The 27,617-nt window shown below is 40.1% G+C and overlaps 1 protein-coding gene across 1 annotated transcript; it reads left to right on the top strand.

The window, feature by feature from the left end:
- The first annotated feature begins 704 nt into the window (after window positions 1–704).
- On the top strand, window positions 705–27,617 carry brpf3b (bromodomain and PHD finger containing, 3b). Its single transcript, XM_079826528.1, has 13 exons — window positions 705–1,220; window positions 5,086–6,625; window positions 10,140–10,296; window positions 10,679–10,810; window positions 15,572–15,700; window positions 18,397–18,709; window positions 19,681–19,962; window positions 20,556–21,131; window positions 22,416–22,494; window positions 22,591–22,685; window positions 22,768–22,856; window positions 25,799–25,953; window positions 26,105–27,617. The coding sequence occupies exons 2-13, from the start codon at window positions 5,121–5,123 to the stop codon at window positions 26,286–26,288; spliced, it is 3,696 nt and encodes a 1,231-aa protein (XP_079682654.1). The 5' UTR covers window positions 705–1,220; window positions 5,086–5,120; the 3' UTR covers window positions 26,289–27,617.

Here is a 27,617-nt window from a genome sequence, read left to right as displayed (position 1 = left end):
AAAGCTTTGGTATTGTAAAATGTTTACCTACTTAAAGTCAACATGAAATATTTTGATAATATGGCATATTTCAAAGTGAAACAGGATATGCTACTAGTAAATGTTTTTCGGGTATTGCCTGTTTTTCTAGAGGGTTTTTTTTCCAGTGGGAATTGAATGAATAGTGAAAACTGGGTGTCTCATTCCATAATGAAGACAGATGGTTAAAGGGGAGGGACTGTTAAGACAGTTTACAGTTACAGTTACAGTTATTGCAATGTATTGAAAGATTACATGGACAAACATTGTTATTTGGACAGACAAATTATTCTTATTAAGACCCAAGAATGTGTATTAACTCATTAAGTCGGGTCAGTTCTAATCTCATGTTGACTTTATGGCTTGTTTTTGCTACCCTCAAATCCTTTGAAAGGTGTGACAGGATGTTTAGCTTGTAGAAGTGATTGATTGGCCATGACAAATGGCACATCAAGGTATTGAGTAGCACATTGGTGTTAGGTAGAGATGTTGTCATAAAATGTGGGATCTGACATAAAAACTTGCACCTAACTCAACCGTTCTTGAAATATACCCATGTCTTGAAAACAGATAGTGTGATTTTTTTCTCTCTCTCTCATTCATAGTGTGTTTGTACAAGGGGTCTTGATCGTATTGACAGAAACAATGTATGTATGCTTTACGGATGGCATGTAGTTATGAACTGTGACCATAGCATGAACTGTGTGGGAAGCACAGTTGCACATTAGCACACTCAGGTGTCTCAAACTTCCAGCCCTTATTATGAGTTAAATAAACAATAACGTAGTGCTTTATTAAATTAGTCGTATAGCTAACAGAGTAGATGGCCTGCTTTTCCGAAGGGGCGTGTTCTTACTATCTCGACAGAAAGCTCCGCTCCGTTCTGCCTGTGTATCTGGCGAGCTACTAACTATCTACCCAGGCAGCGAGCGACGGTTGTAGTAGTCGAAGCTGAAAATAGCCAGCTAGCTTTGCTGCTCCCGTCTAATCCAACTCAAGAGTCGATCAGAAGTTAAAATGCTGGGAATTAATCCAAATTCATGAGTGCGCAGAAGACATTTGCAGGGGGAAATTATGGAAGACTGAGAGACGAGGGGCATTTTATCGGCGAATTTTTACCGGCTTTTCGGCCAAGCCGCCAGCTTAAACAGCCTTCGCAAAAAGCTCCTGCGTCTCTACGGAAGTTGTGGTCGGAAAATACGGTAATTGGTCTGTTTTTTATAGTGTATTTTGTGTGTGTTAGCAATTCAACTTGTGAAGTCAATGACAACGGTCGCTTAGCTGAGCCGGCTGGTTGGTTACCGCACGCGGCGTTACTGTGCTGATTACCCGGGCTAGAGCGGCTAACTAGCCCGCCAGCTTTAGCCGCCTCGGTGTTTCGATCGTCTCGGAGTTTATCAGTTAGCATGTTCGTATATACGGTGTCTCAGAGGAACAGTTTTATGATTTTAAGTGGTAACAATGTTGTCATTGTTTATTTTTGTGTTAGGGGTTCTCGGGAAACTTAACTGAATCTGAAGTTCAGTTTGGACTGTAAACATGGCTGACGTTTCGTTCTAGAATCAAGGACGCTCAACCTAACTATTAGCTTGTGTTATACTTTTTCTCACCGCTGATTGGCTAGACGGAGAGGGTGGACGCCTGTGATTGGTTGTCTAAGTATGTGGGGTTGATAAACTTCGCAGCCTCTGGTGGTCGTCTCACTTCAGTGACAAATTCCTCAAAACTCCACTTTGAGTTTTGTAATATTCCTCTTAAAGTGTTTGAGGCAGCTGTTACGGATGTATAACGGCGACGTGACCCTGTATTACAATTTTAACGCGTTTTACCGTTGATAGAAAAAGGGTGAACTGCGAGAGGCCTTGGGATCAAAAGTCCCGCCCATTGCAAAAATAAAAACACACAAAATTGGCGACCGGCCTGAAATTAATCCTGCCAATGATTTTTGTGTAATCTAATGTCGTATGCTGAGCTAAACTAGCAATGAATACATTTGCATGCCTGTATATTGATTTCCTTTTGAGATTATGAGTTTGTTTATATAGTGATAGTTGACAGAACTGTATTGTGAGTTGTATAAACAGTTTTTTGTTAAATATTTATTTGCTATGCTTACTTTACTTTGTCACAATGAGATTTCTGTTTAATTCTTATGTAGTATTGTTTATTCTATAATGTAGACAATTTTTCTATATCTTAACTTTTTATTTCGATTTTATGCATGTTAATGTACTACACATACAAATGTTCTTTCACAAAATGTGAGCTTTTTTTTTTACAAAGTGATTGGTTAAATTATTACTAAAAAACTAAAAGTGTGGCAGAGTGTAATAACATGTATTACATATATTAAGGATAATACTCAATAATAATCATAATATTACAGGGCACCTTTATTTTTACAAAACACTGCAGTATTGTTTAATTGGCTTAATTGCTCTTTTGAATAGAAACGTGTAATTTTCTATCATATTGTTTATTCTGGTATGTAACAAAATATTTTTTATTAACATAATGCAACAATGCATATTACCATAGTACAATTAGAAATATTCTCTCACTATATATAATTAACCAAAGTGTTTGTGCAAACAAAAAAAATAAAATAAAAATGTGGCAGAGTATTATAATAATAATATACACCAATCAGGCACAAAATCATTACCTAATAATGTCCTAATATTGTGTTGGTCCCCCTTTTTGCTGCCAAAACAGCCCTTATCCGCCGAGTCATGGACTCCACTAGACTCCTGAAGGTGTGCGGTGGTATCTTGCACCAAGATGTTAGCAGCAGATCCTTTAAGTCCTGTAATTTGCGAGGTGGGGCGTTCATGGATCGGACTTGTTTGTTCAGCACATCCCACAGATTCTTGATTGGATTGAGATCTGGGAAATTTGGAGGCCAATTCAACACCTCAAACTCATTGTTGTGCTCCTCAAACCATTCCTGAACCATTTTTGCTTTGTGTCAGGCGCATTATATATTCCCACCAGGGAATACCGTTTCCATGAACGGGTGTACATGGTCTGCAACAATGCTTAGGTTGGTGGTACATGATAAAGTAACATCCACATGGATGGCAGGACCCAAGGTTTCCCAGCAGAACATTGCCCAAAGCATCACTGCCTCTGCTGGCTTAACTTCTTCCCATAGTGCACCTGGTGCCATGTGTTCCCCAGGTAAGTGACGCACACACACCCGGCCATCAACGTGATGTAAAAGAAAACATGATTCATCAGACCAGGCCGCCTTCTTCCAGTGCTCTGTGGTCCAGATCTGATGCTCACGTGCCACTGTTGGTGCTTTCGGCAGTGGACAGGGGTCAGCATGGGCACCCTGACTGGTCTCCGGCTATGCCGCCCCATACACAACAAACTGAGATGCTCTGTGTATTCTGACACTTTTCTATCAGAACCAGCATTAACTTCTGGAGCAATTTGAGCTCCAGTAGCTCGTCTGTTTGATCGGACCACACGGGCCAGCCCTCGCTCCCCACGTGCATCAATGAGCCTTGGCCGCCCACTTTTGATAGAGACTGACCACTGCAGACCGGGAACACCCCACAAGAGCTGCAGTTTTGGAGATGCTCTGACCCAGTCGTCTAGCCATCACAATTTGGCCCTTGTCAAACTCGCTCAAATCCTTACTCTTGCCCATTTTTCCTGCTTCTAACACATCAACTTTGAGGACAAAATGTTCACTTGCTGCCTAATATATCCCACCCACTAACAGGTGCTGTGATGAAGAGATAATCAGTGTTATTCACTTCTCCTGATCGGTGTATTTTAAGTATAATACTTGTTTAATTGGCTTATTTGCTCTTTTGAATAGTTTGTAATTTTCTATCATATTGTTATTCTGGTATGTAGCAAAATTATGACTTTTCTGTATAACTTTTATTAACATAATGCAACAATGCATATTAGAACTGTGTGCAAACAATAGAATTTCTCTGTTTTTGAATTGTGCAAATAATGCAAACAAATAAAAACATGGTATGTTAAAACAACAAAACAAAAACAGGGTGCTCGTCTTGTCAGTATTGTATTTAACAATAACAGTTGTTTAAAGTCACAAAAAAAAAAAAATCATCAGCATGTTATGATGCGGGTTGTTTGACCACTTCCAGGAAATGAGAGCATGTAGTATTTACAGACACACGACTCAGAAGACGAGGGGTGATGCGAGAATTTTTCGCTGTTGGCTGTTTGGCATGGCAAGACATTAAAGGGTTAGTTCACCCAAAAATGAAAATTCTGTCATTAATTACTTACCCTCATGTTGTTCGACACCCGTCAGACCTCCGTTCATCTTCGGAACACAAATGAAGATATTTTAGTTGAAATCTGATGGCTCTGAAAGGCCTCCATTGGCTCAATGGCACTTTACACTCTCAAGACCCTTAAAAGGTACTAAAGACGTCGTTACAAAGTCCATCTCACTACAGTGGTTCTAAAATAACTTTATGTATCGGCGACAATAGTTTCTGTGCGCAAAAAAACCCATAATAACGACTTATATAGTGATGACGATTTCAAAACACGGCCTCATGAAGCTTCGAAGCGTTATGAGTCAGTGAGCCGAATGATGATTCGGATCGCGTGTCAAACCGCCAAACTGCTGAAATTTGGCGATTCAAACTGCTGAATCGACTCACTGATTCATAACGCTTCAAAGCTTCATGAGGCCGTGTTTTGAAATGGTCATCACTATGTAAGTCGTTATTTAGGGTTTTTTTGCGCCCAAAAACTATTCTCGCCGATTCATAAAGTTATTATAGAACCACTGTAGTGAGATGGACTTTGTAACGACGTCTTTAGTACCTTTTAAGGGTCTTGAGAGTGAACCGTGCCATTGAGCCAATGGAGGCCTTTCAGAGCCATCAGATTTCAACTAAATTATCTTCATTTCTTAGGTCTAACGGGTGTCGAACGACATGAGGGAAATTAATTAATTAAAGAATTTTCATTTTTGGGTGAACTAACCCTTTAAGTGAAATGACACATTGGTATTGTCATGTTTTGAATATAAGAAATCTTATGTTTTCTTTTTTTTGTTTTATACAGGTCAAGGTACAAGGGGCTGCGTGTGGTGAGTGCCCATGAGAAAACCACGACGGAGGGGAGGCCTAGCCGGGGGCCAAAGCGATGGCGCGGACACGGGCACATCAGGTATGGGGGCATCACAGCCACGCTCGCCCTCTCCCTGCCGGCTGAAAGTTTCACCCACCAGAGAAACCCTAACGTACGCACAGGCACAGAAAATTGTGGAAGTGGACTTGGATGGAAGACTGCATCGGATCAGCATCTTTGACCCCTTGATCGTGATCACAGAAGATGAGATGACTGCTCAGGACATTGCGGAGTGCAACAGCAACAAAGAAAACAGCGAGCAGACGCCGGTCGCCGCCATTGTCAGCTCGCCACGCCGATCGGTGCCCAACAGGGGTAAAAAGAAGGACGTGAAGCAGTTGTCATCGTCGTCGTCTTCATCACAAAACCACTGCTCCAACTCTCACGGACAATCTCAGACGCAGTCAAGTGCGAACAGCCACCACAGTGCTTTGCCCAAGCCTACTTTCAGAGAACAGGACTCTTATGAACCGGTGGAGGCGCCTCCTCGCCCGTCGTCATACTACCGCTACATCGAGAAGTGCAGCGAGGAGCAGGACACCGATGCGGAGTATGACATGGACGAGGAAGACGTGGCCTGGCTGGAGCTGGTGAACGAAAGACGGGCATCAGAAGGCCAGCCACAGGTATCACCTGACACTTTCGAACTCCTGATAGACCGTCTGGAAAAGGAGTCGTTCTTGGAGTCGCGAAGCCAAGCGCCCTCGCAGAGCGTCATCGACGAAGACGCCTTCTGCTGCGTCTGTCTCGACGACGAGTGTCTCAACAGTAACGTCATCCTGTTCTGTGACATCTGCAACCTGGCCGTGCACCAGGAGTGTTACGGAGTTCCCTACATCCCTGAGGGCCAGTGGCTCTGCCGCTGTTGCTTGCAGTCGCCCTCTCGGCCCGTGGACTGCGTGCTTTGCCCCAACCGGGGCGGAGCATTTAAGCAGACCAGCGACGGACGATGGGCACACGTGGTCTGCGCTATTTGGATCCCAGAGGTGTGCTTTGCCAACACGGTCTTCCTTGAGCCCATTGAGGGCGTGGACAACATTCCACCGGCTAGGTGGAAGCTAACGTGCTACCTGTGCAAGCAGAAAGGTTGCGGGGCGTCCATTCAGTGCCACAAGGCCAACTGCTACACGGCCTTCCATGTGACCTGTGCGCAGAGAGCTGGACTCTTTATGAAAATAGAGCCAGTCCGAGAGAATACTGTGAATGGGACTACGTTTTCGGTGAAAAAGACAGCGTTTTGTGAGGCGCACTCGCCGGCCGCGAAGGACGGCTCGGATGATGAAGAAAACGGGGGGAGGGTTTTGGGGTGTAGGGCGAATAGGGGTCGCAGTGCCTACACTCAGACGCCACAGCTGAAGAAGCAGCGGCGAAGCAATAAGCTGGATTCTAAGCAGCAGAAGAAAGGAAAGAAGGAAGAGGTGTCCAAAAAAGTCGCAACGCCACTGGTCGCTGTCCCAGAAATACCTACTCACAGGTAAACACTTGCATATGGAAAGGGGTGTGTGTGTCTGTATATGTATATATAATTGTTTTTATTTAGCGTACATTCAATGCATGCATATATACATATTTAAATTCTTTTTTAAACAATAAGCTTTACTTAATAAATATATAAAGGGTCAGTTCATTAATTATTCACCCTCATGTCGTTCCAAACCCTTAAGACTTTCGTTCATCTTCAGAACACAAATAAAGATATTTTTGATGAAATTTGAGAGCGTTCTGTCATTAACAGTTGTGTAACTGCACTTTGATGCTTCAAAAAGTTCATAAAGAGATCATAAACTAATCCATATTAATTGAGCGGTTTAGTTCCAATTTTCTGAATAATAATAATAATACGCTGTTTGTTAATTGGCCAGAGGAGAACTGGCTCCCCGACTGAGCCTGGTTTCTCCCAAGGTTTATTTTTCTCCATTAGGTCACCCTGATGGGGTTTTGGTTTCCTTGCCACTGTTGTCTCTGGCTTGGCTTGCTCAGTTGGGGGCACTACATTTTTCAACTAAACATCGAAATAAATCTAATTAATAAACTAAATTAACCATATAAACTAAATTACTGATCTAATTATTGATCTAAAGCCCACATTGCCACTGTATGATAATTGAAATTAACTGATGACATCAGCATTTCTCCAGAATGGCTATACAGCTGAATAAAATTATGCTGCTTTTTTCCTGTTTAACACTGTGAAGCTGCTTTGAAACAATCTGCATTGTTAAAAGCGCTATATAAATAAAGTTGACTTGACTTAACTTGAAAAAACATGATCGCTTTATACGATGAACAGATTTAATTTAGTCTTTTATTCACATATAAACAATGATCAGCAATAATAAACAATGCTCAGCCGAACCTGCTTGACGCACTAGAACAAACCTCATTGGTTCCTGCTAGGGGTGCACCGATCCGACTTTTTCAGTCCCGATACCGATACCGATGCCTGGGCTTTGTGTATCTGTCGATACCCGATACCGATCCGATATATTGTTGAATTAATAATAAACTGTATATCTTCCACCTTATATCTTCCTTGAAGAGACTAAAGGCACCAGACTTTACTAACTAAACATAACTAAGACAAAATAACAGATGTATGTAAGGTGTTGAATTCTTATTTATTTAAAAAACAATTGTGCATTCAAATCTAAAATAGAATGTAATCTAACTTATTTAAATAAATAAAATGTAGCAGTGGAAACAAAAAACAGTGTATTGGTCAAACATACAATAGTAATCTGACAGTTACCAAACATTTTTTACACTACAGATAATTGTTTTGGTATATAATCATATCAATATTAAAAAGTAGCATTACAAATTAACAAATAGTCTAATTTTCTACCATATGCAATTTAATAAAAATTTTCAGCTAGCTAATAACAACTTTGTTCTGGTTTCACCTCACTCCAGATTAAATGATTGTAGGCTAGGCCTATTTATTTTACTACACATTGTCAACAGAAATAAGATGAAATACTGTTGATAATTAAAAATAATTCTTACTATCCACTCTTGCTAAAATGGGTAAGCACACTTGTGTTCTCATTTCAGTTGCGTTCTGAGTAAATTAATAAACTGAGTTCATGAGTTCAGTGTTGGACAGATCAGTTGTTCTGGCCAGTCGTTAAAATGATTCGGTTCAAAGGAGTCATTAGGTCACGAATCGGACATTAGCAGACGCGTTGTGTGCGAATCCCGTCTGTTAGAACATCGCGAAAGATGTCAACACACAGAAAACACTTCATAACTGGATATAATTTGTCTCCCGCTTATTGAAAGTATGCTTTATGTCAGCTGGTTAGAGAAGAGTCAATGTTTTTTGAGCGCAATTCACACCCAGTGATAATTCAAGGACAAAATTGTCCGAATGTGTCACGTGCAACATGGTTTCGGTCTTCCGAGCTTTTGATTTGGATTAATATGTGAAATATGAGAGCGAACACTGATTATTTTGAAGACCCAGAGAGCGCGCGCGGGGGAGGAGCTCTCAGATCGGTCTCTCTGTCACTCAGTCACGAGCGCAGCATCTGTTCTACATCACTCATAAATCACAATAACTCATCAAATTAGGCTTTGGCCGTCAAAAAAATGTCAATGCAGGAAAGACCCTGACTTTGCAGTAATACCCTCGAAACGGCGACGAACTAGTTGGCGTGGCAAGCGTGAAATATCTCCTCCACACAGCCGACTCTCTGGCTCGCTCCCTTCTAGCATGCGACACACGTGAAGCTGACGAATGACGTAGGTTCTGCTGCGACGGAAAAAAACACCTGGATCGGCTTGTGGATCTGTTAATTTTTCCGATCCCCGATCCAGCTATTTTGTCAGTATCGCGGCCGATATCCGATCCTAATATCGGATCGGTGCACCCCTAGTTCCTGCGGAAGCTCAAACATGATGCGTAACACGAGAATGAACCTCATTGGTTCCTGCGGAAGCTCAAACGTGGTGCGTAACACGAGAATGAACCTCATTGGTTCCTGCGGAAGCTCAAACGTGATGCGTAACACGAGAATGAACCTCATTGGTTCCTGCGGAAGCTCAAACGTGGTGCGTAACACGAGAATGAACCTCATTGGTTCCTGCGGAAGCTCAAACGTGATGCGTAACGCGAGAATGAACCTCATTGGTTCCTGCGGAAGCTCAAACGTGGTGCGTAACACGAGAATGAACCTCATTGGTTCCTGCGGAAGCTCAAACGTGGTGCGTAACACGAGAATGAACCTCATTGGTTCCTGCGGAAGCTCAAACGTGGTGCGTAACACGAGAATGAACCTCATTGGTTCCTGCGGAAGCTCAAACGTGATGCGTAACACGAGAATGAACCTCATTGGTTCCTGCGGAAGCTCAAACGTGGTGCGTAACACGAGAATGAACCTCATTGGTTCCTGCGGAAGCTCAAACGTGATGCGTAACACGAGAATGAACCTCATTGGTTCCTGCGGAAGCTCAAACGTGGTGCGTAACACGAGAATGAACCTCATTGGTTCCTGCGGAAGCTCAAACGTGATGCGTAACACGAGAATGAACCTCATTGGTTCCTGCGGAAGCTCAAACGTGGTGCGTAACACGAGAATGAACCTCATTGGTTCTTGCAGGTCAAGCGAACACACTTGAGCTTCTGTTTAACACAGCTGATTTGTGAGTCGATTAATGTTTATGTGAATAAAAGCATACATTCAATCTGTTCATAGAAAGCGACCGAGTCTCTACAGAAGATTTGAACTAAACCACTCAATTCATATGGATTCGTTTTACGATCTCTTTATAAACTTTTTGAAGTGTCAAAGTGTTATGTAGCTGTCAATGGAGAGACAGAACGCTCTCAGATTTCATCAAAAATATCGTCATTTGTGTTCTAAAGAGGAACGAAAGCCTTAAGGGTTTGGAACGACATGAGGGTCAGTAAATGATGACAGAATTTTCATTTTTGGGTGAACTATCCCATTAATAACTATGTTATTATTTTGTTGATGTTTTTACAGATTGAGCAAAATTTCTAAAGATGTGATCATACAGAAGAAGAATCAGTTCATGCAGAGACTTCACAACTATTGGTTACTTAAGCGTCAGTCACGCAATGGCGTTCCTCTCATTCGCCGTTTACATTCGCATCTGCAGGGCCAGAGGAGTGCAGAGCAGGTCTGTTTTTAAGCATATTTAAATGTTGTGGGTAGAGCTTCATGATTTGGGGAAAAAAATCTAATTCCATTTTTATTCTGATAAAAATGTTGATTTTAAATTACAATGTTTTTTTATTTTTTCAAAGCTCCAGGTTGACTGCTTGTTTATAGGCCTGCACAATTTGCCCAAACATTTTGTTATTATATATCAATATGACAATAAAATAATAATAATCTAGTATTATTTTTATTATGATTATTGTAAACTCTGCTATATACTGTATTTTTAATATCTCTGATTAATTGTGTAGCCCTATGTCTATCTATAAGTCACACCCCTTAAACACAACTTCAGTATTATGTGTTTTTGCTTAACTTTGGCTCTTATAAACGGCGTATAGGCGGAGCCAGATGAAAAGCTGAATGCTGTGAGAGAAGAGCTGAAATACTGGCAGAAGCTTCGCCATGATTTGGAGAGAGCGCGACTTCTGATTGAGCTCATCCGCAAGCGGGAGAAACTAAAGAGAGAGCAGGTAACATACTGAAACATTTCATATGATTAGAGTGTAAATCATGACAACCAGATATGTGAACTCGATTACTGTAGCTTAATTTGAACCCGAGTTGTGGTTTTTAAGGCCTGTGTGTAGTTATCTCTGCACTCATATTTACAGTTTCCAGAACTGAAAGTGCATGCCTTTGCAGCGCTGAGCCTATTTTTGCTCCATGTAGCAAGCTGAAAACACACCTTTAAACTATCAATGAATATGACCATTCGCAAAATAGGTTTTTATGAAGCAACACAGAACACTGAAGTCAAGTATTGAATGAAAAAAAAGATACGTTTGGCTTGGTGCAAATGGCGCAACACTTTCTTTTCAGTAAATCTTACTAAATCCAAACGATTAAGTAGATAAAGGGTTAGTTGACCCAAAAATGAAAATGATCCCATAATTTACTCAGCCTCAACCCATCCTAGGTGTATATGACTCTCTTCTTTCAGCCAAACACCATCGGGATTATATGTCCTTCCAAGCTTTATAATGAGAGTGAATAGTAATTTAGATTTTGAAGCCCAAAAAAGCACATCCATCCATCATAAAAATAATCCAAGGGGGTGAATAAAGGCCTTCTGAAGCATTCTGAAAATATACATATTTATAACTTTATAAACTATTGACGGTTTCAACGGCAACAACATAAACAAATGTTACTGCGCATGCACGCTTTTGTGGCCCCAAACTTATAGACTTATATAGAGTGGGGGAAACGCCCCCCTTAAAGGGTTGGTTCACCCAAAAATTTAAATTCTGTCATTAATTACTCACCCTCGTGTCGACACCAACCTGTAAGACCGTAGAGAAGAAGAAAAATATCTTTAAGTTGTGTTCCAAAGATGAACGAAGGTCTTACAGGTTTGGAACGACATGAGGGAGAGACAGAATTAAAATTTTTGGGGGAACTAACCCTTTAAAGACCGTGTAATGCCGTTTTCTGTACAGTATCTATAAATGCTTGAGCGCTCGCCTTCAATCATGCAATGCATCGGAATAACATGTTTCTTTAATGTTGGGAAAGTTAACTTGTAGATAAAGTACCCTATTGGAGATTGATTGTATATGAATGCATCACAAAAAATCCCGTGCTCTATGGGCACTGCCATTAATAGAGGACAAAGCGAAAGTTGTTTTGCACTCCGTGATAAAGGCACGTAATTTAAATATTTTGCGGGAAACATAAATCCGATCATTTATCCAGATGGCGACCACTTGATGTGAACAAATGTAAATGCGCTGTGTCTGATTGACTGATGATCACAGTGATCGCATGTTAATGCCAAGTGTAAACGCAGCCAGAATAAGTTCCCTCTAGAGTAGATTATTTCTGATGACAAGCAAAATAAATAACAAATAAATTACATTAGACATACTGTTTAAATTAAACCAGACGCTGCTCTCGGTTGACTGGATATTTATGAAGCATTTAAGGCTTTTTGAGTCGCACACACTGTTTTTGCGCTGGTGTCACATTCTGTCTGCTTGATCATTAATATTTATATCATGTTATCCAAGAATAGTACGTCAAAAATCTACTGAGATTTTTAAAAAATCTTAAAAAATTTCTACTGAGTCGTGTGCCATACTATCCCCTTGCCAGACCGATAAACAAACACAGACCGGAAGTTAACTTCGGGGCAGGTGCGTAACCGTGGCAACGCGCGTGCGTCCGATGAAACCGTCAATAACCACTGGCTTCCGGGAATGGTCAAGTCAAGTTTCGGCGGAAGAGTGACCTCTGACCCAACGTATGAAGTATTGATGAGCATGGAAGCGCAGAGGATAGAGCAAAACAAAACACCGGTCACAAATGTCAAATGTCAGATGATTTTGATATAAGGGAAGAAGAGAGTGAGTTTGTTGCCCATCCCTATTTGTTTGAACCACGAGAGGTGTCTACTCTCACCTAAGCTTACGCTACTCCTACATCCATGTCGAGTCAGAGCATAGGCGTAAATGTGTGGGGGTTAGGACCCACCCCATCTGGGGGTTGTCCTCCATCTAAAAATATCATTAAAAACCACATTGTGTATTGTAAATAATATAATTAAATATACTTAAAATAGTTGTGTAAGCAGTAAAACAATACGAACGCAAACAGGACAACAATGCATTTTAAGTTTAGAAAAACATTTCGAGTCTCCCCTCTCTCCCCTCACCGACACACACAAGTCCGGTGGGAGAGAACAAAGTTCTTCAGTAGTTGTGGAACTCCAGTACGTAGCTGTTATGGCTATTTTATTTACTTTAAACATCGGATGAAGTAATTATTTTCTCTTTTAAAGCTACACTGTGTGATATTTTCCCCCATCTAGTGGTGAAAAGGTATATGACCATCCAGTGAATATTAGTTTCTCTTCCTCTCAATTCCGACATCATTTTAACTCCTACGGTGGCCGATTTAGTCCAAGATTAATATGGCTTCCAGTTCGACCTCGTCCACATTCGACACAGTGCCATCGAGTGTTAAAACGCGAAAGGCAAAGCTTGAATTTACGGGTATGTCCCTCTTTGGCTGATGTACTTTCAAGATGGAGGGGCAACATTGCGACCCGCATTTGAACCCCTCACCCGTATGCATTTTCAATGGCATATTATAAACTTACAAGAATACTTTATTACTTGAAAGAAGTAAATATACATTAATGAGCACATGTATTTTTGAAAGAACTAAGTGTTTTTAGCTAAGTATAAACTAAAAAAGTTACACAGTGTAGCTTTAATACAGACGATGCTGAGTTATTGATAAATTAGCAATGACAAAAAATTATGATAACTGATGTATTTTTCCATAAGTTCGATATTTTTAGTTTGGTGTTGTAAGTCACTCAACTACAACGGACACAGCGATAGTCCTATGTGTGAACTGATATTAGGCTAATATTGTAGAACTACCGCTGTGTGGGGTTTTGCTCTATAGCTACTATGTGGAAGAAATTATATTATTAAATATAATTTAATAATTATATTATTGCTTGGTGAAACTATGATGACTCCTATTTAAACGATTATTGCTTTGTGTTGTTGGCTAGATAAAATGGGAAAAACTGAGATTTTCAGTGCACCAAAACGCCACACACATCCTTACAAGTGCAATTTTGCCTGTATTACTTGTGTCCCCCTCAAAAATTGCCCTTCAGAAGTTTTATGTTTATTGCCCCAACCCCCCAACTGTTAGATGAAATTTACGCCTATGGGTCAGCGGCAACCTCCCGAGTTTCTCTTGAAGCCAATACGGAAGTGACATAAACTGCAATTCATCGACAGGCTCCAGAATCTCATTGAGCCCCATGTTAAAATGCCCAACTTTACAGCAGAAAAAAAACATGTTTACAGTCTGGTACAAATTGTGTTTTTGGTCTATACAGCTAATTTTGCCCTTCATGACAACTGTGAGGGGGGTGAGTTTTTTTATAACTCATTCGTTTACATTATATAAAGCATTAAAGTTCTGCATAATTAAGGGCGTGGCCACTTTGAGTGACAGGTGGATGGTCATTTATCTGCTGTCTGTTAGTCATCACGTCACCTCAGCTCTGCCCACGTCCCGCCTTTTTGCTCATTTTCTATTATCCAGGAGTGACACGTGATGACGCGCTGCCAAGATGGCAACGGCCAGCTCGAACCAACTTTACGCTTCAAAACTGCTCTTCAGAATCCTATGGGTGACGTGACGTCATGTATTTTTTTACAGTCTATGGTCAGCGGTCACACTTCCATTGCAACTCGACTCGCACATGGCCGTTAACGGAAGCCAGTGATTATAGTTTATAAAGTAATAAATATGGATATTTATTAGTTGTATGGATTACTTTTATGATGGATGGATGCACTTTTTTGGGCTTTACTATTCAATCCCGTTATAAAGCTTGGAAGAGCCAGAATATCTTTTAATATAACTCTGATTGTGTTTGGCTGAAAGAAGATAGTCATATACACCTAGGATGGCTTGAGGGTGAGTAAATATGGATCGTTTTCATTTTTTGGTGAACTAACCTTTTAATATCAACAATTTGTTTAATGTAAATGTGACGCCCCTCATCATGAAAATAAGAATTCATGAGGATCAAGTTTGTACTAGTGTTCGATTGGTTTTGGAAAATAGATTCTCAGTTGCTCACTCCCAATAACCATTTCATAATTTATAGCTGTTATCAAAGAGAATACTCAATGTGGCAACCCAGAATTTGTTCTTGCTGTAGACAGTCGAAGCTCTGTCATTGTGAAACCATCACCACCCTGCTGTTGCCGTTGCACTGCAGTGTAAAACGGCCCTAAGACTCAAGCTGTTACTTGATTTGGCAAATATTTTAAGCTAGATTGGACATAGTCATTTCTTTAGCTGTGACTTGTCTGCTTTTTCAGCCCAGCAAAACCACATGTGACATCTTTATCAATTTCATCCATTGTACAAGACATTTTTAAAGTGAAAACATTTCAGCCACTTCCTTTGCAACTAATTGGTGGTTGAAAAAGGAAACAATCCACAAGCGTTAGTGCAACTGAACATGCACTGACAATGTTATGATTTGCTACTTGCTATTATAATATTATTATGATTTAGAGGGAGGGGATGTTCACTTTGGAAATAATTTTTTATTATACAGACAGCTCACTGACATGAAGTAATCTGACCTGTTACTGATTGTTTAATGACGTCTGCTGACTTCTGTATGTCGCCTTGACCATATAAAAATGAGCCAGGTGTCTCACTATAACCATGTGTTGCTTCTGTAGGTGAAGATTCACCAGGCTGTGACTGAGCATCAGTTAACTCCGGTCCTGGTACTGCTGCGGTCCACTTTAGACCAGCTTCAGGAGAAGGATACTGCAAACATATTTACACAGCCTGTCAACTTGAAAGAGGTCTGTCTATCTATATTTATATGCATTCATACACACTACCATTCAAAGGTTTGGGAGTTTTGGTGAATGCTCACAGTTTACAGTATAAACTGAAATATTATTACAATTTAAAATAGCTATTTTCTATTTGGATATCCACCGATCAGGCATAACTTTATCACTGATCAGGTGAAGTGAATAACATTGATAATCTCTTCATGACGACACCTGTTAGTGGGTGGGATATATTAGGCAGCAAGTGAACATTTTGTCCTCAAAGTTGATAGAACCAGGAAAAATGGGCAAGCGTAAAGGTGCGTTCACACCGGACACGAATGACGCGATCCGCGCGAGTGATTTACATGTTAAGTCAATGCAAAGACGCGAATAGACATCCTGCGGTGCGATTCGCGCGAATGACACAGTGCGAATTGAGCGAATCGCCCCAGGGTGAAACATCTGAACTTTGGCGGATATTCGCGCCGCATTAACCAATCAGGAGCTTGCTCTAGTAGTGACAACAATGAGGAGAAAACTGTATATTAATATCTGGTTCAGACAATATGATTATCACTGTGATAACATTAAATGACATGAAACACAACCCAGTCTCTTTTTGTTAAATGCAAGTTTATGTATGATCAATAATACAAAAGTACAAGTAAAAGGTATAATAAGCTATACATGAAATAAAGCAAACAATTCAGTCAAACATTCAAAGTCAGTGCTAGTAGGCTACAACGGTAACGTAAAGTTAAATAGCCTAAAAATAAAAAAGTAATGAAACTTCACTTTGCCCTCAGCCTAAACAAATTGCCAGGGAACAAATTATAGATCCATGAGACCAAAGATCGCCCGTTACATATACACAAGACGAATTATAGCTCGAGACACCAGAGAGACATCAGAGCCAGCGGCAGACGGCAGAAGGACTAGCCGAGGAAAGGCTGCTCTCGCCGGGGTTAATGAGGGCTGAGCACCGCTGATCCGCTGGAGCTCACAACTCTGAAAACGCCAGATAAAATGTTCAAATAGGGACTCTTTTTATAAATAAACCACAGATTTGAGCTTTAAACAACTACAGTATCGCCTGAAAAGTCTTAAAACTACGTTTTGTCACACATTAACAGTAGAATTTTAACAAACAAGACGTGTAAACACAGCCCATGTCAGCCATTTCTCAACGAGACGAGCCGGCCGGCAGAAGTCCCGCCCATGACACGAATTCGCGTCTGTGAATGTCACTCGCGAATGAAGCGAGTAAACTCAAAATGTTCAAGCGTCCAACTTCGTGCGAACAGCGCAAATTATTTGCGTCATTCGCGTCCGGTGTGAACGCTACATAAGGATTTGAGCGAGTTTGACAAGAGCCAAATTGTGATGGCTAGACGACTGGGTCAGAGCATCTCCAAAACTGCAGCTCTTGTGGGGTGTTCCCGGTCTGCAGTGGTCAGTGTCTATCAAAAATGGCCCAAGGAACTGGTGACAGGCCAAGGCTCATTGATGCATGTAGGGAGTGAAGGCTGGCCCGTGTGGTCCGATCAAACAGACGAGCTACTGTAGTTCAAATTGCTCAAGAAGTGAATGCTGGTTCTGATAGAAAGGTGTCAGAATACACAGAGCATCTCAGTTTGTTGTGTGCGCGAATGCATAGCCCCAGACCAGTCAGGGTGCCCATGCTGACCCCTGTCCACTGCCGAAAGCACCAACAGTGGCACGTGAGCATCAGAACTGAACCACAGAGCACTTGAAGAAGGTGGCCTGGTCTGATGAATCATGTTTTCTTTTACATCACGTGGATGGCCGGGTGTGTGTGCGTCACTTACCTGGGGAACACATGGGACCAGGTGCACTATGGGATGAAGGCAGGCCAGCAGAGGCAGTGATGCTTTGGGCAATATTCTGCTGGGAAACCTTGGGTCCTGCCATCCATGTGGATGTTACTTTGACATGAACCACCAACCTAAGCATTGTTGCAGACCATGTACACCCGTTCATGGAAACGGTATTCCCTGGTGGCTGTGGCTCTTTCAGAAGATAATGCGCCTGACACAAAGCAAAAATGGTTCAGGAATGGTTTGAGGAGCACGAGTTTGAGGTGTTGACTTGGCCTCCAAATTTCCCAGATCTCAATCCAATCGAGCATCTGTTGGATGTGCTGAACAAACAAGTCCAATCCATGGACGCCCTACCTCGCAACTTACAGGACTTAAAGGATCTGCTTCTAACATCTTGGTCCCAGATACCACAGCACACCATCAGGGGTCTAGTGGAGTCCATGCCTCAATGGGTCAGAGCTGTTTTGGATCAACACAATATTAGGAAGGGGGTCATCATGTTATACCTGATCAGTGTATTGTCAAATGTAATTTATTCTTGTGTGATGCAAAGCTGAATTTTCAGCATCATTACTCCAGTCTTCAGTGTCACATGATCCTTCAGAAGTCTGATTTGATGCTCAAACCACTGTGCTGCTGAATGTTATTTGTGGAAACTGTGATACATTTCTTTCATGTTTCTTTGAAGAATAGAAAGTATAAAATAACAGCCTTTATTTTAAATGTTAGATCAAATTCATAGCAATATTGCTATTATACAACAGCTTCAAAAGATTCAAGTAACAGTCTATTCTTATATTTAAATCCTAATGTCTCATACCTATTTATGTGATTGGAAGCTTCAAGCCTCAAACAGAAACTGTGCTCTTGGCTTCTCAGGTCCCAGATTACCTGGAGTTTATCACGAACCCCATGGATTTCTCCACTATAAAATCCAAATTGGAAGCTCACAAATATCGCTCTGTCACTGACCTGGAGGCTGATTTCAACCTCATGATCTCCAACTGCCTGCTTTACAATGCTAAAGACACTGTGTTTTACCAAGCTGCAATACGTCTGAGGGACCTAGGGGGCGCTATCCTGAGGCACGCTCAGAGACAAGCACACAACACAGGCTTCGACCTGGACACAGGCATGCACCTGGCAGAATCGCCACACAAAAATGACTACTACCGCTGCACTTTGGAAGATGGTGAGTAGTTCACAAGAAATCATATAAACTTGAATAGAAAAGTGTTGCATACATTTTGGTAGGATTTTTTGAAAACGCGTTGTTGCTATGCAGCTTCTGAGGTGTTGCTTCTAGATTTGTCAAAAAAAAAAATTCTGTAAATCATTTAAAGGGTTAGTTCACCCAAAAATGAAAATTCTGTCATTAATTACTTACCCTCATGTCGTTCGACACCCGTCAGACCTCCGTTCATCTTCAGAACACAAATGAAGATATTTTAGTTGAAATCTGATGGCTCTGAAAGGCCTCCATTGGCACAATGCACTTTACACTCTCAAGACCCTTAAAAGGTACTAAAGACGTCGTTACAAAGTCCATCTCACTACAGTGGTTCTACAATAACTTTATGGAGTGACGAGAATAGTTTTTGTGCGCAAAAAAACCCTAAATAACGACTTATATAGTGATGACGATTTCAAAACACGGCATCATGAAGCTTCGAAGCGTTATGAATCAGTGAGTCGATTCAGCAGTTTGGCGGTTTGACACACAATCCGAATCATGATTAGACTCACTGATTCATAACGCTTCGAAGCTTCATGATGCAGTGTTTTGAAATCGTTTTGTGCGTTTTTTTGCGCACAAAAACTATTCTCGTCACTCCATAAAGTTATTGTAGAACCACTGTAGTGAGATGGACTTTGTAACAACGTCTTAAGTACCTTTTAAGGGTCTTGAGAGTGAACCGTGCATTGTGCCAATGGAGGCCTTTCAGAGCCATCAGATTTCAACTAAAATATCTTCATTTGTGTTCTGAAGATGAACGGAGGTCTTACGGGTGTCCAACGACATGAGGGTAAGTAATTAATGACAGAATTTTCATTTTTGGGTGAACTAACCCTTTAACATTATTTAGCTTCTACCTTTAAAGCAAATAGCATGAAATTTGCCTTTTTGTAACTAATTTGTTTGGTTTTGTTGTGTGTGTGTAGTCGACACGCTGCTAGACCCTGATAATCGATTGCACATGACGACGGAAAACCAGTTGAGAGAGCTGCTAGATAAATTAGATGTGGTGACGTCCATGCGCTCGAGCGGTGCACGTACACGGCGCATTCGCCTGCTACGGCGAGAAATCAACAACGTCCGCTATAGGCAGCACTCGCGGATCTCGCACATGCTCAATGGAGACCTCAAAGAGGAAGACGAGGAGGAGGATGAAGACAAAGAGATGGATGGTGAACATAACGTGTCTTCGGCCTCGTCAGATAAAGGTGAAACTAGATTTGGGAATTGAGAATCGGGTATTCAGAATTCAATTTTTTTCCAGTTATCCTTCCAGAATTCTGGTAGTTTTTGTTTTTTTTAATACTGGAAACAAATTGTTTTCATATCATTCAGTTGTGTTAATGGTATTTGAACATCTGCATTCTTCCTGGTTCGGCCATAAAATAAAAATTCACCCCATTTTCTAAATGCATGTTATTGATCTTATTGTAAAATAATTCATTCACATTTTATTTTTAAAAAATGGACGTAATTTTTAATCAAAATGTCATAACTGGATATTTCGGTTTGGACTTCTCCAATCATTTGGTCCGCTTAAACCCCGCCTCTTTCTTCCAATCGACTGCAAGCTTACATTCAGATCCGCCTTCTTCCAATCAACATCCGATGGATTGAACCAAGGAAAAATTATAATATATTATTATATTAATAAACGTTTTACAGTGCAACTGTAAAATTGCAATACTAATACTTGTCTTAATTTCTTCATTTTCAAAGGTTTAACCATTAAGCTTTTTTCCCACAATTCCAGTCTGATTCCAGATTTTCTTGACGTCTGGCTGTCCCTCTTTTTATGTAGATGACTGTAAATCGACCCCGCCACCCATGCTGGAGCCCACAGGCCTGGCTTTGTCCCCTCCACCAGGAGACACCCACCAAGAACCACCGACCCTCCGACCCATGACATCTGACCCCAGGACCCCCCCATGCCCACCCAAGCGCCTCAAACTCAACAGCGAGAGCCAAGAGGCCGATTCAGACGCCGCACCTGTGAACAGCTGCACCAAACCTGAGGACCGCCCGCCTGAGAACAAACTGATCAACGGCATCTCGTCCACCGAGTCACCGGTCCGGCCCGCCACAGGTGGGGTCGGGCGGCGAACGTCCGTCCTTTTCAAAAAAGCAAAAAATGGAGCTAAGCTCCAGCGTGAGAGAGACAATCAGATGCAGAATGGAAACAGGGAGGAGGTCGTCAGCACTGACCCAGACCCTGCACGCACACCAAATTGCACCGCCACCATCAAGACCGAAACTACAGCCCAGCCAAAACCTTCAACACCTCCGCCCATATCAACGCTGGCCAAACAGAGAGCAAGAAGTCTCAGCTGCAGTCCAGAGCGCGAGAGAACGCCCCCTCGACTCACTCTAGAGCCTGGTAAAGAAAACTTTACATGCTGCATTACAACTGATCTTATGACATGTTTACTTGCACTTTACTTTTCTTTCTTTTTTGTAAAAGTTCGTGTGTGTGTGTGTGTGTGTGTGTGTGTGTGTGTGTGTGTGTGTGTGTGTGTGTGTGTGTGTGTGTGTGTGTGTGTGTGTGTGTGTGTGTGTGTGTGTGTGTGTGTGTGTGTGTGTGTGTGTGTGTGTGTGTGTGTGTGTGTGTGTGTGTGTGTGTGTGTGTGTGTGTGTGTGTGTGTGTGTGTGTGTGTGTGTGTGTGTGTGTGTGTGTGTGTGTGTGTGTGTGTGGCAGCATTTTTTTTTATTAAAAAATACAGAAAAAAAACAGTAATATTGTGAAATGTTGCTACAATTGAAAATAATGGTTTTCTATTTTAATATACTTTAATATGTAATTTATTTTTGTGATGCAAAGCTGTAACTTTCATCAGACATTCTTCCAGTCTTTAGTCTCTCATGATCCTTCAGAAATCATTCTAATATGCTGATTTATTATCAATGTTGGTAACAGTTGTGCTGCTTTTTTATAACTTATGATACTTTTTTCAGGATTCTTTAATGAATAAAAAGTTTTAGTTTTTTTAAGTTTGAAAAAAAAAATGTAGACTACCGTTCAAAAGTTTTGGGTCATTAAAAAAAAAAAGTTAATACTTTTATTCAGCAAGAATGTGTTAAATTGATAAAGTGATAAATCTCAATACTATATTGTTAGAAAATATATTTCTATTTTGAATATATGCATTTTTTTTAGTTGTTTTTTTACTTTTTGTTTATAAATTAATCCTAAAAAAAATAACTGGGGATCAAATCAGCATATTATAATGATTTCTGAAGGATCATGTGACACTGAATAACTGATGAAAATTTAGGTTTGCATCACAGAAATAAATTATATTTTAAAGTATATTAAAATAGAAAACTTTATATTACTGTTTTTTTCTGTATTTTTAATCAAATAAATGCAGGTTTGATGAGCATAAGAGACTTCTTTCAAAAACATTAAAAATAGTCATGTTTCCAGACTCCACTTAGTCAAGGTTTCTTGCACCTTCATGACTGTCATATGTAAATTACCATATGTATCATGTTTGCAACATGAAAAACTCATTTAGTATCTCAGTTTCCATAAATGGGTGAAGAGATTTAATGATTTTTATTAGAAAGCATGGACAATCCATGGCAACTGAAATTGTGGCGTGGGTAATTAATTTGTTATTAATTTAACCTTTCCTAAACACCCTTTTCTCTGTATTTTTAGCTCTCACAAATGGATTCAGAAAGCACAAAGATGGCGGCTCTGACTCAGAATGCAGCTCCTCTCCGACTCTCAGAGAACTGTAAGAGGAAAAAAGGACTAAAACCTTTTTATATTCATATAGCTAAGTTATCTCAGTTTGTGCTGTAATCTCACATTTTTTTCTGTTGGTTTTAAGTGTCTCAACCCCTAAAAAGAGCAGAGGGAAACCTGCTTTGTCCAAAGTACCGTTCTTAGAAACCGTTAACGGAGACTCTGACTACACTGGGACTGGTAAGAAATGAATCCCAATGAAATGTCAATATATTTGTTTTTGAAAGGCACAAGTGGATATTACGATCCTTGTTCTATGTAGATGTGCTGTCGAACGGGGACGCACCGGAACCTGAACCTCTGGATTTGGTGTGGGCCAAAAGCAGAGGATATCCATCCTATCCTGCTCTGGTGAGAGAGGCGCTCTACACTCACATTACATTCATACTGCATGTTGGTCCATTATTTGGAGTCATGCATATTTGTCTTTTAAAGGGGACTTATTATGCCAAATTCCTTTTTATATTGTTTTTGAACAATTATGTGTCCGCAGTGTGTGTACACAACCACCCTATTGTGGTAAAAACTCATTCACTCATTAATTTTCCCCATAAATCTGAAACAGTGTCTTTAAAATGAGCCATTCATGAATGTGCTCCAATGTGACGTCACATTTGAACAGGCTCTGCCCACGACTGCGACAGACTCTGCCCTATTAGCATAGACGCCGCCCTGAGTGAGCTGTACACAGTTGTTCATTTCGTTAATGAAAATATGACAAAAAATGTTTGTTGACGACCTTTTTTTTCCATGACGAAGACGATAACTGTGACTATATCATCAAAAGACGAGACTAAAATGTAGTTTAAAAAAAAGACTTGACCAAAATCACTCTCTGTTTTTGTCAGGCGAAAATAGTGGAGCGTTCATGCTTGCGGTTGCCAGATTTCAATCATTTAAATCCCCCCAATCAGAGCTTTTCTGTTAAAAGAACACGTATTATATCTTGTTTTATTTAAACTTTGCAATCTGTGCATGCGAGCTCTCTCTCTCTCTTGTGCGCAGATGATCGGAAAACACCAATAAACGAGTAAGCTGTATTTCAGCAATCTCCAATTGAGATTTTTTGCTTAAATTAAAGTGTCATTCAGCGGGTCTGTGTTCTGTCACAACACACGAGCAGCTTGTGCTGTTTGTGTGACGAAATCTGCCATCAAACCTTCTCAGCAATGAACTGCAATCCAAGCATGGATCTCTCGACGATTAGTGAGTGTGTTTGCTGATTTTTCCATTAGGCCTATGTGATAAATAGCCTATAATAAATCATGAAACCAGATGAGGTAAAACAATCAATTTTTTAGCAAAATAATCGGGATTATCAATGCAGTATGACGAAAATGTGATTGACGAAAACTAGACTAAAATGCTCAGATATTTAGTCGACTAAAACTAAACAAAAAAAGGACAAGTTTGACTAAATATGATCAACTAAAAAGCACATTTGACACAGGACTGAGACTAAATAAAAAAATAGCTGACAATTAGCACAAGAACCTTGAACCTTTATTATCTGCATGCGTTTCTTGCATACAATAAACTTTCACGATGACAAAGAACTGCAATGTCACGTGAGTGTGACTGCAATAGAAATGATAATCAAAACCAAACTGATGTTTTGTTCATCTTTGGCAGAGTATCCGAGGCACACACTGTATAGAGTGCATTAGCGCCCATCCCCTTTTTCAGCGCTGGTTCAGGAAATATATTTTCTGTACAGCATCATGGGTAATGTAGTTTTTCACTAGGAATGCTGCTGTTAAACACGTTTATTATGCTACAAAAGCAAATACCATCGATTAACAACCTCATAGCTTACAGTAGGTCTGTCTTCAAAGGTGTATAAGTTATTAAATCAATTTCCCTATGGAGAAAATGAATGGAGTTTTTACTTCCAGAACCCAACTCTGGGTGGGGAGCAGCAGCTCATTTGCATTTAAAGATACATGCACAAAAACAATGTTTGTGCTTCCACTCAAAAATGGTCTGAAACTTCAGACACATTCTGGGGTCACCTTATTACTTTATAAAATAAATTGAGAGCATCATCATAGTAAAGTAAGTATCATTTTAGGCTTTTTTTAAACAATTTCTCTTTAAACAACAAGTCTTTAACCATAATGATTAGATTAGATTAAACTTTATTGTCATTACACAAGTACAAGTACAAGGTAACGAAATGCAGTTTAGGTCTAACCAGAAGTGCAATAGCAGCAAGTGCAGGATATACAATGTTTGCATAAGTGCAGGACATGGATATGTACTGAGTATATATATAAAAATGTATAAATAGAGAGATGGTTGTTACTATAAACAGAACTGAATTTACAGGTGAATATGTACTATGAATATAATATACAGATGGCTATTACTATAAACAGAATTTTACAGATAGAGGTATACAATGATATGTTAGGCTAAAATGAGGAATATGGCAGTGGATTAAGGTAGTGCAATAAATTATGGACAGAAGCTATCCGGAAAAAGTATAAAAGTGCAGTGGAAAGTGGTTGCATATTACAATTAGAAGTACGGTGCAAAATGCAAATATAAACAGTAGGTACTGTAAATAACAGTCGGCAGTGCAAATGAGCATAATCCAGTTAAGGTATGGTAGTGCAAAATGCATAAGTAAACAGCAGTTACTGTTATAAACAGTCGGTAGTGCAAATAACAAAGTGAAGGCAGATGTGAGGTAGGAGAGTTAGAGATGTGATGAGCCTGACATCAAAAATGACCCTGTTTGCTTCATTAATACACATTCCCAGTTTCATTATAAATTATTGTCAGCTGAACCCGTTTGACCTAAAACACCCTTGAGAAGTTCATATTTCAGTCATTTAGTAATGCTATTATTTAACAACATAAGTGAGTGTTCATGGGTCTCTCTGTTCAGTGGTCACATGACAATGTAGGTAAACAAAAACATTTTTTTATATTGATTAATATTATTTTATGTAGGTTTTGTTTTTCTTCATGCAGGTCTGTAGATAAGCAAATAATATATTTTTTCTAAAGTGTTCTATTTTGATTGCTTTTATTATTTATTGTTTTAGTTTTACATTTTTATGATAACATTTATTTTTGCATAATTACACTTGCGTAATTATTTTACACACCCTCTTTTCAACTTTTCGAATTGGTGTTTGAAAAAGTGAGTGCCCTACTTTTTTTTTTCTCCCACCAAATAACCTGTTCTACCCAATTAAAATGGGTTGTGAGCTGTTGAGCACATTGTAGCAAACCACTGACATTTAAAGGTTAAATGAACGGTTGAAATTGCTCTTATTTTGTAGATCATAGATCCGGACATGCCTCAGGAGGGTCTGCTGCATAACGGCGTGCCCATCCCTGTGCCTCCGCTCGACGTGCTGCGCCTGGGGGACCAGAGACAGGAAGAAGCCGACGAGAAACTCTTCCTGGTTCTCTTCTTCGACAACAAGCGCACCTGGTGAGCACAGCACTGGATATTTACTTTGTTTTCCTTTAGCTTTATCCACAAGACCTTGCTTTTCCAAATATCCATTGTAAGCACCCGCTGGATTTGAGGATTTTGGGAGGAACTGTCTGTGAGTTATCTTTTCTTATGTCTGTGTCTGCAGGCAGTGGCTCCCACGAGATAAGGTGATCCCTCTTGGCGTTGACGACACAGGGGATAAACTGCGTATGATGGAGGGCAAGAAGACCAGCATCCGGAAGTCTGTGCAGGTGGCCTACGACCGAGCTATGAAGCACCTGAGCCGAGTTCGAGGAGATCATGGTTTCGTCGGCTCCAACTTCATGTAGAACAGAAACGCCATCCACATCTGTCCTCACGTACCACTCTCATGGGCTTTCTAAGGCAGGCTCACAGCCATTTGGTTAGTGCACCAGGTACTAGACTCCTGATCAGGCACAGTTTAGTTTATCCTGCTGTGGTTTAGTAGCGGTCATTTCAGATTCAGTCCAGATTTTTTTCTTTCTCCAGGTTTAGGATGTTTCCTAGGACAGGGGTCACGAAATGGCGACGGTTTCTATCGATGATTTGTGTTTTTATGAGATGTCACTTTATGGTGATGACGAGTCTAAACCAGCCAGACTCATAGTTTTAGCATTTGGGTGCATTCGGAGCAATTGATTTCTGAATAATTGATCATTTTAAATGATTCAACGAATGAACTTAAAGAATATAAACGTTTGAATGAATCACTGCCATTTTCTTAAGATAGCTTTTTACTTTTTAAAGTTTTACAAACCACTTCTTGTACATTGTAAAGACACTTGTGTATATAAGTATGTTTTTTATCATATAGTATCTAATTTAATGTTTTTTTGTTTTGTTTTCTCTCTCTTTATTGTGAAATAAATTGCCTGGAGGAATGAAGAAATGAAGGTTGTGTATATATACGTGTAAAAAGATTTTCAGATGAACTGACTTTCTACATAGTGTATCCTGCTCGTCTTTGATATCAGATAGTGTGAGTGCGATCATATATATGTACATTACCGGCATACAATCATGTATGTATGTGTATATGTACCAACTCACAGTTGTCTATGGTTAAATATATATTCTCATTTTTTGATACAAAAAAGTAATTTATTTATGGACCGTAAAGAGATAAAGGAATTAAATTATATTGGTTCAAGATGGAAATCGGATCTCTTATTTAAGATGATAAACTATTGCATAGGCTTTTAAGATCTTACGTCACATGTGCTTTCAGATTCTGGTTTAGTTCTTTTTAGGATTTCAAGGTGAAATGCTGGAGGGTTAATGATGATGTATTGTACACTTACTTACTGTTAGACAGTAAAAAAAATCCCTTTTCACCATCAAGCACAGAACCTTGTATTTATTGTAGAAAGTTGCGTAGCTTTTGTTCACTGTTTATAAGATGGAACCTCTAAGAAATTTTAAGCTTGTATAAACTGCAGATTTTACCTACCCACCAAATAACCTGTCTCAAACAGTATTTTCTCATGTGGGGAAATAAATGTTCTATTGAAAGTCTACTATGCCTGTTGCCATTGTAATTTGATTTACAGACCATAATGATTGTATTAAGGTCCTATGGAGTTGAATGAACAATATAAATGTTTTGCTTTACATAACAACAAGCAGCTTTGTACAGT

The sequence above is a fragment of the Gobio gobio genome (genome assembly GCF_949357685.1).
Source record: "Gobio gobio genome assembly, chromosome: 10".
NCBI lineage: Eukaryota > Metazoa > Chordata > Actinopteri > Cypriniformes > Gobionidae > Gobio > Gobio gobio.
The sequence above is the reverse complement of the archived record's forward strand: the minus strand, read 5'-3'. Positions and strand labels throughout refer to the sequence as shown.